The 16842-nt window shown below is 45.3% G+C and overlaps 1 protein-coding gene across 3 annotated transcripts in view; it reads left to right on the top strand.

Annotated features, from left to right (window-relative positions):
- LOC311430879 (serine/threonine-protein kinase Sgk3) overlaps nt 1-16842 on the top strand; it is a 54061-nt gene that overhangs the window by 10052 nt on the left and 27167 nt on the right. For 2 of the 3 annotated variants that reach the window (XM_084507809.1, XM_084507810.1), the window contains exon 2: nt 16623-16829. In XM_084507809.1, the coding sequence (XP_084363935.1) occupies nt 16752-16829 (78 nt within the window). In that variant the 5' untranslated portion in view covers nt 16623-16751. Of the gene's footprint in view, nt 1-9569; nt 9808-16622; nt 16830-16842 lie in introns of those variants that run through there. The other variant, XM_084507808.1, reaches the window with a different exon arrangement.

Here is a 16842-nt window from a genome sequence, read left to right on the forward strand (position 1 = left end):
TGACTTGAGGCATCCTTCCCATAAACAAGATTGTAAAATCTGGTACTCGTTTAACTATGCAAGTTCACAATGAACGCAATAAAATGTATATGAAAAGCTTTACTGAGCAATTATGCATGTAAGAACACTGGAGCCAGGCATCTGCAGTATCAACAGCCATCTTGCTTGCTCTGATGTTTAAAGAATTAACTATTTTTCCCCTTAGTATGTAAGCATTTCTCTTTTCAAAATTAGCCCTTACTCTTGTAAGAGGGAGAAATTAACAGTGCTGTGTTTTCTGATTTTGAAAGTAAGTTCAAATTGATAGTAGAGACAAATGGGTGAAGAAATGGAAATATCCACCAATACCCCAACTTTATTTTAATGGAGATCTGTGTTTCTTCCCAAGGGGCATGTGTTTAGGGAAAGGCATGGTAAGGGGTCCAAGACAGGCAGACTGCAAGCACAGGGAAGCTCGAGGAGAGAAATTGTCATGGTTTTATGGGTTAATTTTGTCATAGGAACCAGCTGTGGTTTCACAGGGGTGGGTGAGGACCGCTGGGCTTGGCATCTGCCCACCACTGCCATTTCCTACCAGAGGTACCAACCTCCCAGATCTTGCGTGTGTGTTCTCGACTGTCTGCGGGTAGGCATGAATCGGTGGCAAAGAAAAAAATGATTAGTGTAGGGCTGGAAGAACCTTATTTATATAGAGGTAAACGATGAAACAGTATTTCTGAAGTGGGTATTTTGAAGGGCTTCCGATTCAAATGTACCTTTCATTTGTATAAAGCGCTGCAATTTGTAGAAATCTGCTAGTGACTCATCCCAAACCTGAGGGGAAGCGGAGCTACTGTGACACAGATAGATACTGGAGCACTGACACGGTATCTCCTTCAGACTGAAGTTAAATTTTCACTGGTTATTCAGGAGTGAAAGATATCAGCACCTTCCTCCAGCACCCTCCTGTTGGCTCTGCTTAGCGTGGTGCGTATTCAAGTTTAGGGATCCTCACCAACACTGCCCCTGCATCTGAACAGAGATTTGTGGTAGTTGCTTGAACACTGTGCAGATGATGAGCAGCTCCCATATTTCACTATCAGTGCAGTAGCAGTATATTTACTGAGTGCTTCAGTTCACAAGATGTACAACATGCTCAGTTCTCATGGCTTTACAAACTTCTTTATCTCGCTCCTAGAACAAAAACGTTCCTTCGCTTAATTGGAAGATTTATAAAACATTTAATGAATCAAGTTGACGTGAAGTAAGATTGCCATGTAATTACAAAACTTTGGCATTTTGTTCTTTTGTGTTCTTACGCAAGCTTAAAATTGCTCTGTCATCTACAAAAATTACTTTAATTTGTGCAGCGCTGTTAGAGAAGGCAGAAGTTGGAGTGAGATGTGTTCCCATGTCTTGCAGAAGGAAAACAGGGTAGTTTAGATCGGGGTGCAGGAACATCTTCCTATAAAACATTTGCCTGCTTTGAATGATGAAGAAAATACAATGTATTTGAAATTATTGGATTCTTATTGTCCCTTTAAAATGGCTGTATGTACCTTGAAGCAGGATGTCTGTGGGTACAATTTTGTGACAACTTCTCCTACTTAGTATTGGTATTCCGTGCAGTAACCTACAATATCTTTCCCTGTTCTGTTTTCTTTACCACCCAACGCCATAAATAGCTAACAACTACAATAAAAAAAACACTGACCTGGAAGATTAAATATTGACATTTCCCTGTTTAAAATGGCATAATGAAACAGTGGTATTGAGTTAATATTGAGATTAGAGGGATGTACTTAGCTTTTGCTTATGTTTCACACTCAGATCGATGTTTTCTCAGGATGAACAATATGCTGTTAATTGGCTTCTGCTCGGTTGCCATGTTATTTCTCATAAAAAGAAAGATGTTTTATAGAGTCCAAATGTTGAGCCTCTGTCCTCTGCCCCAGCTTGTTCTTGGACGTCCTCCTGTATTGTGTTGGTTTTACCTGATGTAAGAGGACAGGATGTATGTATCTTTATAGAAATCTGTTACTGGAGCTTACTTAATAGTTCATGTAAACACTTAAAACCTTGACTCACGAATCCCAGGACTGAACAAGAGAGTGTTCATGCTTGGAGAACAAACAAAAACCAGCCTGTGGTTAGTAGGTGGAAATACTTATTCTCTGTGGATTGGGAACGGGCTGGGCACGTGACAGACCCGAGGAAATGGCTAGATAAACAAGTAAACAGCGTGAGGACAGAAAATAATAAACTAGTACATTTTGCCTCAGTCTCTGTCCTTTTTGGCTTACGAGATTTTTAAGTTGTTGTTTCCCATTTTGTGCTCTGGGGTTGACGTGTACCCATGCTGCAGCAGAACACACGCGTCTTCTGACGTAAACAATTTGTTAGAGGTATTAATAGAAGAGTAAATCCAAATCTGGCCTATTTGGTAAATCTTAGGCTGCCTTTAAAGTGCTGCTATTTTGGGACGAGGTTGTGAGCAAACGAAAATAGGAAAACAACTGCCAAACAAGAAGAGCCGTGATGCGTCCTTCCTTCTGTCAGAGTAGGGCTTCAGCTCCCTGCGGTGCCGGTGCTTGGTTCCCAAGGCTGGGCACACCAGGAGCTGCGAGAGGAGCTTGAGGGTGGAAAATCTCGGTAAGAAGTGAGCTTTCTTGTTCTTATGCCCACCAGTGGAGGTATTGACTGGGGCGGGGAGGAAACGAGGAGCAGCCCCCCTACACCACCCTTGTTAAGTTTCATTGGAATAGGATACCCGTAGAGATGAACAACCAGTAAGTAGCCTGGAAAGGGAAATGCAGCGGTTGTGTTCTCGCTCATCTCTCTGATTTAGGAACGAATTCTTGACATTCTGGGTAGACCCCACCTACATACCGCTGTGTGCCAAGGCATTTGTTTACCAGAGCGTGTTTGTTCCCCCGAGCCCGTATTTGCAATTCTAGCAGAACGTGCTGTAGCCGGGATTCGGGAGGCTGAATTAAGAAACATCCATACAGAATTACTACTTTGAGAGCTTTTTTTATTATCCTTAGCTTAGCTCTAGCATACCTTCCTGCACATACTGCTGGGATCTTGGGCAGACTCAGAGAGCTGACCTGTTTTATGGGGCTGCGTCTATAAGCTGAGTACCAAAGGGTCTGTGTTGAGAATGAAGGGCAGGTCTTACCATGCTGTGAGGTGGGAGTTGTTGGGGCTTTTCGACCTTTTGTTATATGTGTGTTTTTTTTTTATTTTATTTTTTTTAGGACTTTATACAGTTTATAAATTAGTAAATCAAGTCTAGTGTGCTTTGGCAGGGAGGTTGGACCCGATGATCTCTTGAGGTCGCTTCCAACCCCTACAGTTCTGTGGTTCTTTTCCTCACGTACCTGGTACCTATGTAAAATCCATATAAAACTTCTATGTAAGCAAGTAGAGGTGGCTCAAAGCAGAACCTACAACATGCATCTCTACAATAATGGAAAGCTAAGGTAAACTGGGCTATCTGTGGTTGGACACGATGATCTTACGGGTCTTTTCCAACCTAAGTGGTTCTATGGTTCTGTCTTGAGCTCAGTATTCACACCGTGATCCTCCTGCTGGCAGCTGAAAAAGTTTGTAGAGATTTTGGCTGGGTGCTTGCTCTGCACTGCACACCTCAGTGAGCAATGGTAAGTGTAAGGGAAAAGAGATCAGGGCCCAGAGGGCTGTCTGTGCGGGTGGGTGTATTTATATACTGGCGTACATCCATGCACCTGCAGCTAGCGATGCTCCTAGTGAAGAGGTGGCTGTAGCTGGATGGCATCTCCTGGTGGACAGCGAGCAGGGAAAGTGAGCAGGTTGCAAGCAGGGGGCTTCGGATCTGAAGCGAGCCTTGTCAGGCAGCTTACGGCACTTGAAATGCCTCGCGTTGCAAGGAATTTTTAGAAACTGATCCTCAGAGTTGTTTGCTTTGTGACAGAATGCATTGTTCAGCTTGCCTTAGCTGAAAAATGACTGATGCTGCAGTATTAATATTAATATTACGTTCTGGTTTATGTATGAGGGAAATGAGGAGGATTAAGCGAGGAAAATCGGGATACGTGTATTTTAAGTGCAGATACGGTATTTCATTGCCTGATACTGCTTTTTTATCTTGAAATCCCATCATGCATTTATGCAATTTCTGCCAAAAACTGCTTGCCTATATCAAATTACCCAGAGTTTTGTTAGTTACAATGTAGTGTTGTACAGAAGGAATGAATTTTCCTAAATAACATTGATAAAAATTATACTGAGTATATTACAAAAATATGCTGAGAGTGTAAAAAACTATAACTCTTGTAATAAAGGATAAAAAGGATAAGTTACAGCCTTATTTGTCCTCATATTTTCATTTTATTTTCCATCACTTAAAATCCTGTCTAATGCTTGTGACATTAACTTGATTTGCATGTTTGTGTGTTCTCCAATATTTCTTCGGATAAAATGTGAGGCTGATGATGGTATGGTGTGGATTACAGGTTGGTACCTTGCTCTTGAGGGATGTCTCTGCTGTGTTCGAGGTACATAACTTTCCCAGTTGAATGAATGGTTCAGGTTTCCTCTCCCACCACTCAGCTCATCACATTGCATTTGCTGTCTCCAGATCTTCATGCATACTTCCCCACAGTGTGCTGGTAGCTGCTGAGTCCATAAACTCCCTTCTCTACTGGGCGTTTGCTCATAGTTGTTGTTGGAAACAGATTCTTTCTCATGAAAGACCATATGCAACATAACCAAATATGAAGTATATGAAGAAAAGCCGCATGCCCTGGCTTAAGAAAGCAGCTCAGAGCATGGTGATCTCGGCCTTTCAGGGAATAAAAGCTCCCTGAAGCTCAGTAAGATCCAGGGTATGAAAGTGGCCTTTGGGAGGGGAAGAGGAAGCATTCCTAGGCCAAGTCTCTTTTACTGTGTGAGGAATGAGGGCAGTCCCTGGACTGAGATGGGACCTGTAAAAAGTGCCATGCATCCAACTTTCTCCAGAGATGCCTCCTTTCTTCTTGCTGGAGGCGGTACTGGGACAGCACGTGAACTGTTTGCATTGATTTTGGAGCTCTGGATACCCAGCAGACAAGTAAGAATGGCCATTCAGCCCAGACTGTGGATGTTGAGAAGTCCCACGTAGGTCCAGTGAGCATCCAGAGCAAGGCTGTTGCTTCTAGGGTGAGCTATGTACGTGCTGTATGTTGGCTTCATCTTCCTGGGGTGTAAAGGCACTGTCGGAGAGACTGAGAGCTTAACATATTCTAAGCAAAAAACGTAATTACTCTGAAGAGCATTGGTAGGCAATCTGCATTTCCAGGGTATGCAACAGCATACTTGGCATACATGTTCCCCTAGGTTGGGATAAGCTCGCCTTTTTAATCATTCAGTCTTACCTGTTTTTCTTTAATTCCATGTGACACTGCTGGTTTCGGCACAATGCCTGCTTGTGTACCAGCATTCATCTCCAGTGTATGCTTCACTTGATTTAATCTGTTTTTCTTTTCTCCGAAGAATTTCTTTGATCTGGTGCTGCTGTCATTCTTTTGGTCCATGTTATGCATGCTCCGTGATGTTTGTGAAATGATGCAGTTTAGCAGTTTTTCCGTAGCTATCCCTTCATTGCCCTGGTTTGTGGTGTGTGTTACGCTAAGCGTGGGCCATGTAGTGTTGTAGATTCTGGTTTGGACCTCCACCAGCCTTTGTGCTCCAGGACACCCTTGAAATGCATGGATCATCTTTGTGACTGGAGCTCTGGAAAACTGTCAGCTGGCTGTGAATGTCAGTCAGGATCGGGAAGCCTCCTTTACATCCAAGACCTTATGCTTTGTTGAAATAATACTGAATCTATCTGCAGTGCTTGTTGAGGTGGCATGTGGTAGTCTTGGGTGGTTGGTTGGTTGGTTTGGGAGTAGGGGCTGAAGTACGTGTTCACCACAAATCAGTCTCTTAAGTATTTATTCAGTCCCTCCAAACTTAAAGACTCTCTCTGTATTCTGAAGACATTTTGTGGTTGATCTAGAGCATGAAAAAGAAAGTAGGGGAAAAAAAACAACATTTCTCCTACAGAGCTCATGTAAAACTGAACCATTATTCAGACTCCTCTAATAAGCACAGGCACGCAACTATGAAAATGAGTTAAATGAAAGCCATTAATATGCATACATGCATTAAGTGTTACAAAACCAGCTTTGGTGAAGAACAGTTACCTGGTGACACTGTTGCTTGCATGTGCACTGTGGAGTTTAAGTCTCGTCCGTCTTTTTTTTTTCCTATAGTTTTAACTCTTAAGACTTTCAGCTAAAGCACTTTCCCACTGAGTGTCACTTCTTGATTTTATTCTTGATAGCCCATGTTTTCTGGTAATCTCATGTACACAGGGAGTCCCTCAGAAGACGTTTTTCTCCAGTAGATACATCGCTGCTGTTGTGTTTTGCAGTGCTGAGTGCCTGATCCCAGCTGGCCCATTTCCAAGCCTCGTAAAAGTCCAGTTCCTAAGCAGGTGGTGGGTATGGATATGGATTAGTCAGGTGAATCCAAATGGAAGGTGTGAGTATAAGTAAATACCAAGCATAAAATTACAGAAAAGGGCAAGTATATATGCGTCTTCATACATTTTATGGGGTCTTTGTGGCAGTGAGAATCTTGGGTTTTAGGCAATATTTGCCTCGAGCTGCTATGCCTGTGTCATCATGAGGCCCATCTGTTACAGCTAGAGGCTTTCCAAAGGGTTATGTCCTCTGGAAATGTGCTGTGTAGCTGGAGGTAGCTGGAGCTGGGTTCCTGGATAAAAATCGTTTGGCAAATGCAAAGTTAAGTACAATGGCCCTCAGTTGTTTCCTGAGGGAAGTCCAAGTTTAGGGCTTTATAGGCTAAAGGCTAGCAGTAATTACTTAAAAGATCACTTCATCAGGCACTGTCACGTTCATGCATTTTGTAGAGCTTTGTGTAGACATGGATTTGGTTTAACTGGAGCTGCTGGTATGCGAGATACCATCACGGAGGAGTGTCTGATTCCAAACATCATCTCAGCGTAGTGTCCAAAACTGATGACTCTATTAATTGTCCTTTCTGGGACAAGAAGGTTGTGTTATCCCTGAGCAGAAGGAGTGGGACAGCAAGCTTTGTTAAATGTGACAGGCTACGTATTTTCAAGATACAGTAAGTGAAACAGAAAGCTCTCACGTCAGTGTTTGAAGCTGGCAGTGAGATGATTATTTCAAGGTCTTACTCAATTGACCCACAGTGTTTTAACAGTAATTAAAAATATTGGACTGTACTTACCAAATGAGTGGGGTTGTGCTTGTTGTGTAAATATTTGAACATATATTTAAGTACTGCAGAATGTACATAGGGAACAGTGCTCTCTAACAAAGCTCGTGGCTATGTTTAAGCAAGTCTTTTGCATCCCTGCTTGTCTTTGTCTTATGACAATGCTTTTTATTTATATTGTATTTTGTCTGTTTAGGCCTCTGTTAAGATTATACTTCTGATCTTTGGTCAGTGACGGGGTTTTTCGTACTAATTTAAGCACGTTTTCAATGAAAACAGTTTTTACTTTACACTTAATAGTTCAGAATACTGCTACCTGCTCATACTGGGCTTGGAGAAATCCAGTTGAAATGGGATGAGATGGTTCCTTCCTTTATCCTTTTTTTTTTTTTTTTTTTTTTTCTCTCCCCTTCCTGCCCTGTCACCCACTTACTGGCATTCTTCAACAAAGACTTGAAATAGTTGGGAAGACAGCACAGTTCACGGATTTGTAACATTCCTTAGAAGCCAAGTACTGCGAAGCAGTTGGTGGAAGCGAGATTCATTGTGTATATTACTTGCCAGGGAAACTTAAAGAAACCTGTAAACTAGGGTTTCTTTAAAGTTTAGGAGCTTAACAGGGGTTCGTATGGTGTGATGCAATATATAGATAAACTTGCTGTGGAATTCATTCTGGCAAATTACAGTTTAGGGATACGCACCACACGGCTGCTCTGTAATTACTTAGGCTGAGCACAGCTCTGGAGTAGTGAGAGGAACTACGTAAGATTAAACGCTTGACAGCCTGGTCTTCAGAGAGTTTTCAGCTGCGAGGGAGGACAAATTTATCTCTTTATTCAAAGCTTTAGGGCTTAAACTGTGCGGCCAGGTAGACAGAGGTAAATTATCTCTTGGCCAGGGCTCTCCCTGCTCTCCCACACTGAGGCCCCTCTACTGTAAATCAGTCGAGTGACTCCATTCAGTGGATCTGCTGACAAGTGAATGATTAACTGAAAACTATCAACTGGGTAGGAGATGAACACTGCTAAACGACTTGAAAATAACTCTTGAATACAGATTACCTGATTGAATTATTTGCCAGCGAGTTACTTCAACTGACTGAAGTTCAGAGCCTTCTGTGCTGGGATCAGAACAAGAAGTGCTAGCACATTTTCTTTAAAAACCCTCTGTGAATGTAAGGCCCAATCTGAACAGGCAGAAGGAAGACTTGCTGCTGTGCCGTCTCTGGATCTAGCAGTGCCTGCCCCAAAACACGAAACTCCCAAATTGGCAAAGGGCAGGCTGGGATGGGAGAACTCCTCATTCCCTCCTGGGAGGGCTGCGCTAACATGGCAGACAGGCATCCAGTTGACTTGCAGCGTGTGTGCGTACGGGGTTGCGACACGCTCATCCACACACTGACGTATTTCAAGCAATGCCGGGTGGTTTTGGGAGCGCGCTTGGATGACTGTCAGTGCCTGACGCACGAGCACAGGGCTGGGTATGAGCGATCACAGCGGGGCTCCTCGGAAACCGGCTCTCCTCACTTGCTCTTCGCTAGGTGTACGTGCCAATACCTGTGACTGCATACGCGAGCATCATCGTGCCCCGTCAGGCCCACGGGCGAGCCCTGTGAGGATGAGGACGTGCTTGGGGAACGTGAGGCTCTTCCGTCGCCGCTCCCCAGCAGCTTGCTGGTGGGAGCTGCTGGGGTCTGGGGGCACCCGGGTGCTGTGTGGCATTTTTGGCTCAGTTGCAAAGCGAAGAATCGCTTTGAAATCCAAAGAATTTCTTCTGGGAGGGGGTGAAAACACCATAAGCTTTTACATCAAACTTGGTGTTATCACTAGGCATTAGGTATTTGCCTCCTCAGCCTTGCCTCAGTGACAATCGCTTAGAGCCTGTGTGTATGTACCTCAGCGGGCACAGGTGCCCCTCTAACTCCTGTGCATTTAGGGCTGGTTATCAAAATAAAGTAGAAACGATACTGCTGTTGAAAGAGGGTGTGCTTTTTTTCCACGGATTCCCTATTTTTACCGACTTCCTTAGTGCTGGCGTGCATCAGGTACAGCTTAGCGGTTACCCGCTGCTAGGCGGAGCCCAGCCGGGGCCACCCCAACCCTCCCAAAAAATGACTTGGGGCGCAGAGGCAGCTCCCTAAAGATCCCGGGACCTCCTCCCTCGGCCTGCAGCGGGCCCGGCCCCCACCTCCCCACCTGGGGGTGGGCTGAGCCTTGGGGGCCCTTCCTCTCCTCTCCTTTTCCCTTCCCTTCCCTTCCCTCCCCTTCCCTGCCCGTGTGGGGCTGCGTGGGCGGGGGGGGCCGGGCCGGTGCCGCTCCGCTCCTCTCCCGCGGCCATTTGGCGGCTGCTGCTCGCCCGGCGAGGCGGGGGCACCCCGCGGCCCCAGGGGGAGCCCTTCTTGTTTTTCCTTTTTTTTTTTTTTTTTTTCTTTTTTCTTTTTCCCCGTTTATTTATTTTTTGGAGGGGGAAGGACGGGCTCGCGTTCGCCCGCGGCATTCCTGAGGCGGGCGTGGGGTGGAGGCGGGCAGGAGGCGAAGCTGCTGCGACCCGGCGGAGGTGAGAGGCTGGGGGAGGCTTTTGGGGTGCTGGGGGGGGGATTTGGGGCGGGCAGCGAGCTCCACAAAGGTCCTATAGGACTCAGGTGTGATCGTCTGCAGGTCACTCGGCGGCTCGCTGCTGGTTTCTGAGACTGAAGCCGCTCTGACAGCCTGCCTGCTTCTCCTTCAGTTGTGAACCTTTATGTGGTTTTCCTCCTCTAGCAGCTCCTAAAGACGCAGCCGTGCCGCTTCTAGCTGTGAGGTGATTTTGCAGAGTGGTGTGGTTATTTTTTAGCCCACTTTGTATTTGTATACATGTCTCTTGGTGCTGGTTTAGTTCCAGCACCGTGGTGTCGCCTCAATCCCATTACGGCTCTTCAGCTGGCACGGGAGAAATCCCTCAGTATGACTCGCTGCTGTCCTTCTGTAGCTAAGTTTGTTGTTGGTTTTATTATAAAACTCCCTTCAAACATATATTTATTATATTTACAGACACATACAGAACTAAATCTGGGTTTCTAAAGGCTGCTGTTGTTCCATTTTTGGTTCTTCTCATATTAAATAGGCTTCCTCATAACCACTCCACTGCTTTTTCTTTTTTTTTTCAGCCTAAGTATCTAAATATAGCTCTGATTAAAATTTCTTTTTAAGCATTCACCTCCACATCAGTGTCTATAATGACAGCAATTCGAGCTAATTATATATTTAAAAATAAAAAAAAAAAAAAAAGGAAGGTGTGTGTGTGGAGGAGTATTTTCCTGAAGATACTTTAGATTTCAGGAAAAAATGTTCCAAACTTTTGGAAAGCCTTTTGGAAAGTTCCCTGTGAGCGTTGTCAGGGTTGTCTCCGTGCATGGCATTTCTAATAACTTACAGCTAGAAAACTGTCCTCTTTATTGCGTGGAAGATATTTTGAGGTGCTGTTTTTGGTCAGAAATGCATCACTTTTAACTTGTATGGGCCAGTGAGAACTGCTACTTGTTTTACTACCGTGGCAATTTGAAGTTCAAGTATCACCTGTGGTTATAGCATGATGATGATGAATTGTGTGAAAACTGTTTTCCAGCCTTAATTTCCCTCTTTGATTGTAAATTACAGCCTCACCACATCTGACGTTAAGCATGTGTAACAGCTTGGTGCAATAAGCACATGCTCTCTGAATCCCTGCATTTATTGAATTAAAGGCTTTCTTACTCCCCGTGCAGCTCCGAGATGTGACAGGTCCATGTGTATGCCTACCTGTAGGAAAAAGTGAACTGTCCTTGCAAAAGGGGTGTAAAATACTAGAAGTAGTTGCCCTGGTGTAACATGAGGAGTCCAGCGGTGGTGAGCTGGGTGTGTAATTTGGATATTGCTAAAAGCTCTTTCTCTTACTTGCCTTTTATTGTTCTGATGTTTGCATCATTGCCTTCTCACTGTCCAGGAGCTCTGTGGTTCTAGGCAGCCGTCAGTTCTGCAGAGCGCAGACCTCAAAAGCGTGTTTTCTGGGCTGTGAACTGTAGCTTGGGTTGATGTACTTCATCATTTTTAAATCCTGATGTATTCTGCTCTGCAGAGCCTTTGCCAATGACAGGACAGAAAATCCAGGAACTTTCCCCGTGCTCGATGCACTAACAACAACATTGATCTTAAAGGAGAATCCGGATCTATTTGTGTAGCGAGACGGGGAGAACAGTTGGTGACTTTTGTTCAAGGTCATGTAAAAAAAAAAAAAAATAAATAAATAACCAGGCAGTACATCTGGAATTGAAATTTGGGTTTCTCTATCTTAATCTTCTGCGAGAGGGGCAGAACGAGGCTGGGATTATTTGCATTGTGTTTACTGAAGCCTGACTGCCCTCTGATGTAGAAGTGAATATGCTGCAAGCGGCTGGCATCTGGTCTGTGCGTGACCTCTGGGACGGAGCTCGTGCTGGCGCTGCAGCTCCTGCTCTGTGCTGTCCCTGGGCATTTACCTTCAGCTGGACCCGGTGTGTAGGAAGGCAGAAGCATGCCAGGGATGCACAGGTAGCATGTGTAAGGCAAACTTGATTTTTACTTGATCTGCTGTTTAAGTAAGCCATGCCACCAGAGGCACAGCGACCTTTCCAGATACATTAGACCAAGGCTAAAAATGGAGTTATTAGACAACCTGTGCTCAGGATTAAAAGACAGACATCTTTTATTGGCAGTAGTTGTTCTCAAGAACCGTTTTATGACTCGGGGATTGCTTACCACAGCAAACAGCCTGTATTCTGTCATGTAATAATAATAAACAGCAATGCAAATGGTTCCAGCCCGAGCCCTGAACCTCGTTACATGCCAGTTACAGGAATTTACCGCGGCTTATTTGGGAGGTGGGGCAGGGAGAAGGGGTGTTTGTTGTGCAGTAGGATCGTGGGAAGTAAGAGAGACCAAAAAAAAAGTTACTTCTTTCTTTCCCTGGGTTCAGCTTTCACTTTACCTGTTGTTTTTGTTTGTTTTTTTTCTACACGTAGAAAGCAGCAGTTGAATTGGACTTTGCCCATGTTGCTGCGGAGTGGTGGTTTGCTTTCCGTAGCGGTGCCACTAAAGATTTCCAAAAAAGCGAGGTAGCGTGTGGGTGTGTGAACAGGGAGCAGCCTTCCCGTCCTTGATATCAATGGCTGAATTCTTCTCAGATTATATTTAAGAGGATGTTGGGAGATGTTGTGACAGGGACTGGCCGGAGTGTTTTGGTTTTTGTTCTCCTTTTTCTCCAGCTCTATTTCTAGAGGGCTGCGCTGGTGTCTAAGTGTTCCCACATTAAAATGGTATCTATGTGGTGTATGAAAAGCCTGTTTTTTTTCAGAGCCTAGTTACTCGACAGCTTCTGGCCACCCACCTCTCTCCAGATCAGTGATCTGCGCTTCGCTTTTGACTCTTCTTGCTGAAGCCTGTGTGACTTCTGCAGCCCTGCCTGCTACTTCTGCATTGGGCTCTGGCTAGCTCGCCTCCTGCTTGCTGCGTGGCAGCTGCTGGTCTGGTAACCAGCGAGAGCAACGCTCCCTTCTGGCACACAGCAGTGGGGAACAAGTTGACCTCGTAGGCTTTCCCCAAAAATGTCATGCCCAGTGATATGTTGAGTCATCGTCAGGGTATTTGTGGAGAAGGCTGAGGAAAGCGTTGAAAAGTGTCCCAAAGCCGGTACCTCTCTAAAATAAGAGGGAGTAAAGTGATGTTTATAGCAAATCACAGGCCTGCCTCCCATTTCTTGCTCTGGCTTCTGTATCCGTAAGTGCCTTCTGTGGCTGGAATTGTGTTCAGGTGGGATTTCCAGCAGCTGTCTTTACTTGTGACTCAGTCCCAGAGGAAGCTTTTCCAGGTGGGTTAGGAGTACGTAGGGGAAATGCCTGCTCTGCTCTGGGAAGCGAGGATGGATCCCAGTGAGTCTTCAGATATGCCTGCTGGGTGACTGGCTTTTGGGCTGTTCTCTCCGCTTCCCTTGTGTTACTCAAAGAGGTGAGTGTGGCAGCTGATTTGCTCTGGCCTTAGTCAGAGGCATTTAGGGCAATTTGGCTGCTGCTGTGAAGGCAGCAGGTGGGTACGGAGCTTCCAAACCTGGTCTGGGCAGAGACTGACTCACACAGAACAGGGGGCTGTGCTTATACAGTGGTAGCATCTTCAGGCTGTTACTGTTTAAAAAATAATAATAAAAGGGGCTAACACAGAACAAAGAATCTGATTATACTTCAGAGATGTTTTCTAATTTTTCTAAGCGTCTGTAGGAAGGAGGTTGCCAGATACCCCAGGCAGTGTTTGCCTGTTGCCTGTACCTATGAGGAGACTGCACGAAATACTCGATGGCGAGGCATTCAGCTCGTCCGTGAGCACAGGAGGTCTGTGTGTGTTCTCGTGGCACCAGCTCTGTTCCTGCTCTGCTCCCACTTCACCAGAGGCAGGGCTCAGCCCGAGATTCGGCGTTGTGGCTTCCTGCAGGAAACAGGGAAAATGCTGCCTGCTTTTTGACAGCCGCAGGGGAGGGACTGGACAGCGGAGCTGTTTTACAGGCTTAACTTTGCCAGGAGGATGCGTGTCTGACTCCTCTTCTTCCCAAATATATTTCTCTGTGCCTTCCCCTGTCCCAGACCTCACACTGCAGTGGCTTGAAGGCTTTAGCTGGTCACAGCTGTTTCTAGCACCACTGGTCTCAGTGTTAATGTCTTGAGTTATCTACGTGCTCTTTCACTAGTACCCAAGTAGATTTAAGGGTTATTTATTTTACAATCTGTTCTTCAAAAGCTTCTCTTCCTTTCTGCTTGTTACCAAGCAGGGGCCAGGGTTTGCTTGCTCTTAGTTACAAGAGAAGCCGTAACCAGAGGCAGAGACTTCACAACTGACAGCGTCTGAAAAATTCACTCATATCTGAGTGAGTTTAAGACACCACAGACACCACAGTTTACGCTTTTGAAGCTGCATACGAAAATATCTCATCCTTTTGCTTCTCATCACTACTCGGTGTAGTTACCGCAGCAGCGGTGGCCTTACCTGCTGCCGACACCACAGCTGTGTTCCTAAACTGCCCTGTGGCAAAGATCGAGGCAAATCCATCCCTAGGTGTGCAGGTACAAGCCCTTGAGAGCCAGTATGCTCGTGGCAAACAAATTGTAAGACAGCTGTGAGCCTCGGGAGCGCAGTGGCCAAGCTGCTGGTGCTGGTGCTGCATTTCTTCCCAGGTCGGCGGCGTGTTGGTGACCCGGGCACAGCTCAGAGGAGAGGCCTCAGGGAAGGAAAATAATCGAGCCAGCGAGCTTCCAGGTGGCTCGAGGAAAGAAACACGAGCGTCGCAGTTTCAGCGTTTCGGATGATTGATTCCTTTTATTTTCCCCTCCAGTAAGATGAACAAACTTTGCCTGAATTAATCTGGGTGACACTTCCTCCTTTTGTTTTCCCCAGAACTTTCAGCTTCAGATCTGGAATAAAACTCGTTCTGTAACTGATACATTTTGCACCACAGCTGTTAATCTGTACTGCTCTAATGGTGTTTAAGGCTACAGCACCCAGGATCAAAAGTGAAAGGGAGGAGAGAAGTGTGAGAACGGCTGCAAGCGTGGCAGCAACCTCGGTAATGAATGGCAATTTACAAGAGGAGAAGGATAATGAGTGATGTTAGTCAGGAAACATCCCATTCTTGGTAAAGCTTTACTGATTGTTTTGGTTTTTTATGTGATGAGCAGGAAGATGGGGCTTGTTTTCAGTTCCTGACACTGGATCTGAAGGGGCTGAAGGATGACCTAACCCTCCAGCAAAGTGGAAGCTGAGTGAAACACTGAAAGCAGCACACGCTGGCTATTTTCATGGGCCTCTTAAGGTGGAGAAGGGCACAGCGAGCCTTTTAGATCTTAATTTTAGTGTGTGGGAACGGGTGAAGAACAGCCTTAAGGAAATGCCAGTGTAAAAAGGGCCTCGTTGTAATAAGGCTTTTTTTTTTTTTTTTTTTTTTTTTTTTTAAATGGTGGCTTGCCAAGGGAATAGAGGAACCGATTCGAAACTCTAGGTCTGTGTAACTGGCTTGGATTAAGTGTGAGGTAGTCACACTAAAAGGGGAAGGAAAAAGATGCTCACCCCTGTGATTGCCTAACCAGCGAAGTCGGGAACCACCAAATTCAGAGCGGTGCAGATGGAGCAGAGCCATCCCCTGGATCTGGTGCAGTCTGCCTGCTCTGTCACTCAGCCGTGATTACAGTAGCCTCAAACACTCCTCCTTGTTTAAAGTCACCACGTAGCTTTTTAAAAGTTAAGTATTTTTTTAATGACCGCAGGAGGAATAATAATAACGTGGAAGTTTGCATCGGGGAGATGATCTGGCTGTTGGGAACAAGAGAAATAGGCGACTGGCTGAGATTAGCTGGGTATCAGGAACATCTTTTCCCTGGATTCCAGGGGCTTTTGCCTGCTTGCCAACGTAAATATGGGTGTCTCTCTAACGGCAGAATTACATCAGATTAGCTTGTGCTTTTTGGAAATCCATGATATGAAATATGCGGTCCGGTTTAATACTTCCCTGATTTAAGAAAACAGGGAGTTAAATGCTGAACGGGGCCCTCCTTTTTCCTCTGGGTGTTTTGGAGAGAACAGCGGTCTCCTCTTTCTACAAAACCAAAACACCAACAAGCGAATTTCTCATGTTTGTAGCTCGGTCAGACTCACGATGTACAAGCTGAGCTGCATTCACTAAAACTCTTCAGCTGGCTGTGCAGGCCTGAACAGGGGGCTGAAGGCATTTAACATGAGTGCCTGGTAGTGAAGTTCCTGTTACTTGCAGCACTTGCGACAGGAGTGGACAACCTTCCTCTGGTGCTAAACACAAAGCGTGCCACGTAGGGATTGGACATGCAGACACAAGGTGCCTGTGTCCCTCTCTGAAATTCCCATGAAAGAAGAATTTCTTCTGTCGTCTTTGATCTCTGATGTGATAATTAAACACACTCGGCATGTTCTGGCAAATCTGAAGTGCCCTCTGGTTCAGACTTGTGCAGTTGGAAATATTTGTTTTGAAGTGAACCCTTCCAAACGTGCTCATTACTGGCTTTTCTCAGCTGATACCTGATTGTTTTTTTTTTAATTTTAAGTATTTACCCATGGTCTATCTTTATTCTTTTGAAGTAGTGGACTCAGTCTATTTCCAGCACGGTGCTTTTGGGGTGTCCTCAGAGAACGTGAGTGATTTCGGTGAACTGCCAAGGACCACAGGCAGGAAAGTTTACGAAGTTGTAACCTTTATATCTGTACATACACATAGTAAAGTGTATTTCCTGCAAGGAAAAGTTCGTGTCACACAGGTTTTAGCACAATCAGGCGTTCCTGCCCTCAGTTTTCCTTTTCTGTTCCCCCCAGGATTACACAATGGAATTGAAATTTTCTCAAGTAGAGCGGCGTGTCTTGGACCAGCACCGCTGAAGTTTACTTCTGAGTGCAGCACCTGGAGCACGGTCCTGTAACAAGCTGGTCACGAGGACACGTGCAATGGATCACAAAGAAAGCTGCCCAAGTGTTAGCATTCCCAGCTCCGATGAACACAGAGAGAAGAAGAAAAGATTTACTGTAAGTATAGATG

Source organism: Aythya ferina (genome assembly GCF_964211825.1).
Source record: "Aythya ferina genome assembly, chromosome: 2".
Taxonomy (NCBI): domain Eukaryota; kingdom Metazoa; phylum Chordata; class Aves; order Anseriformes; family Anatidae; genus Aythya; species Aythya ferina.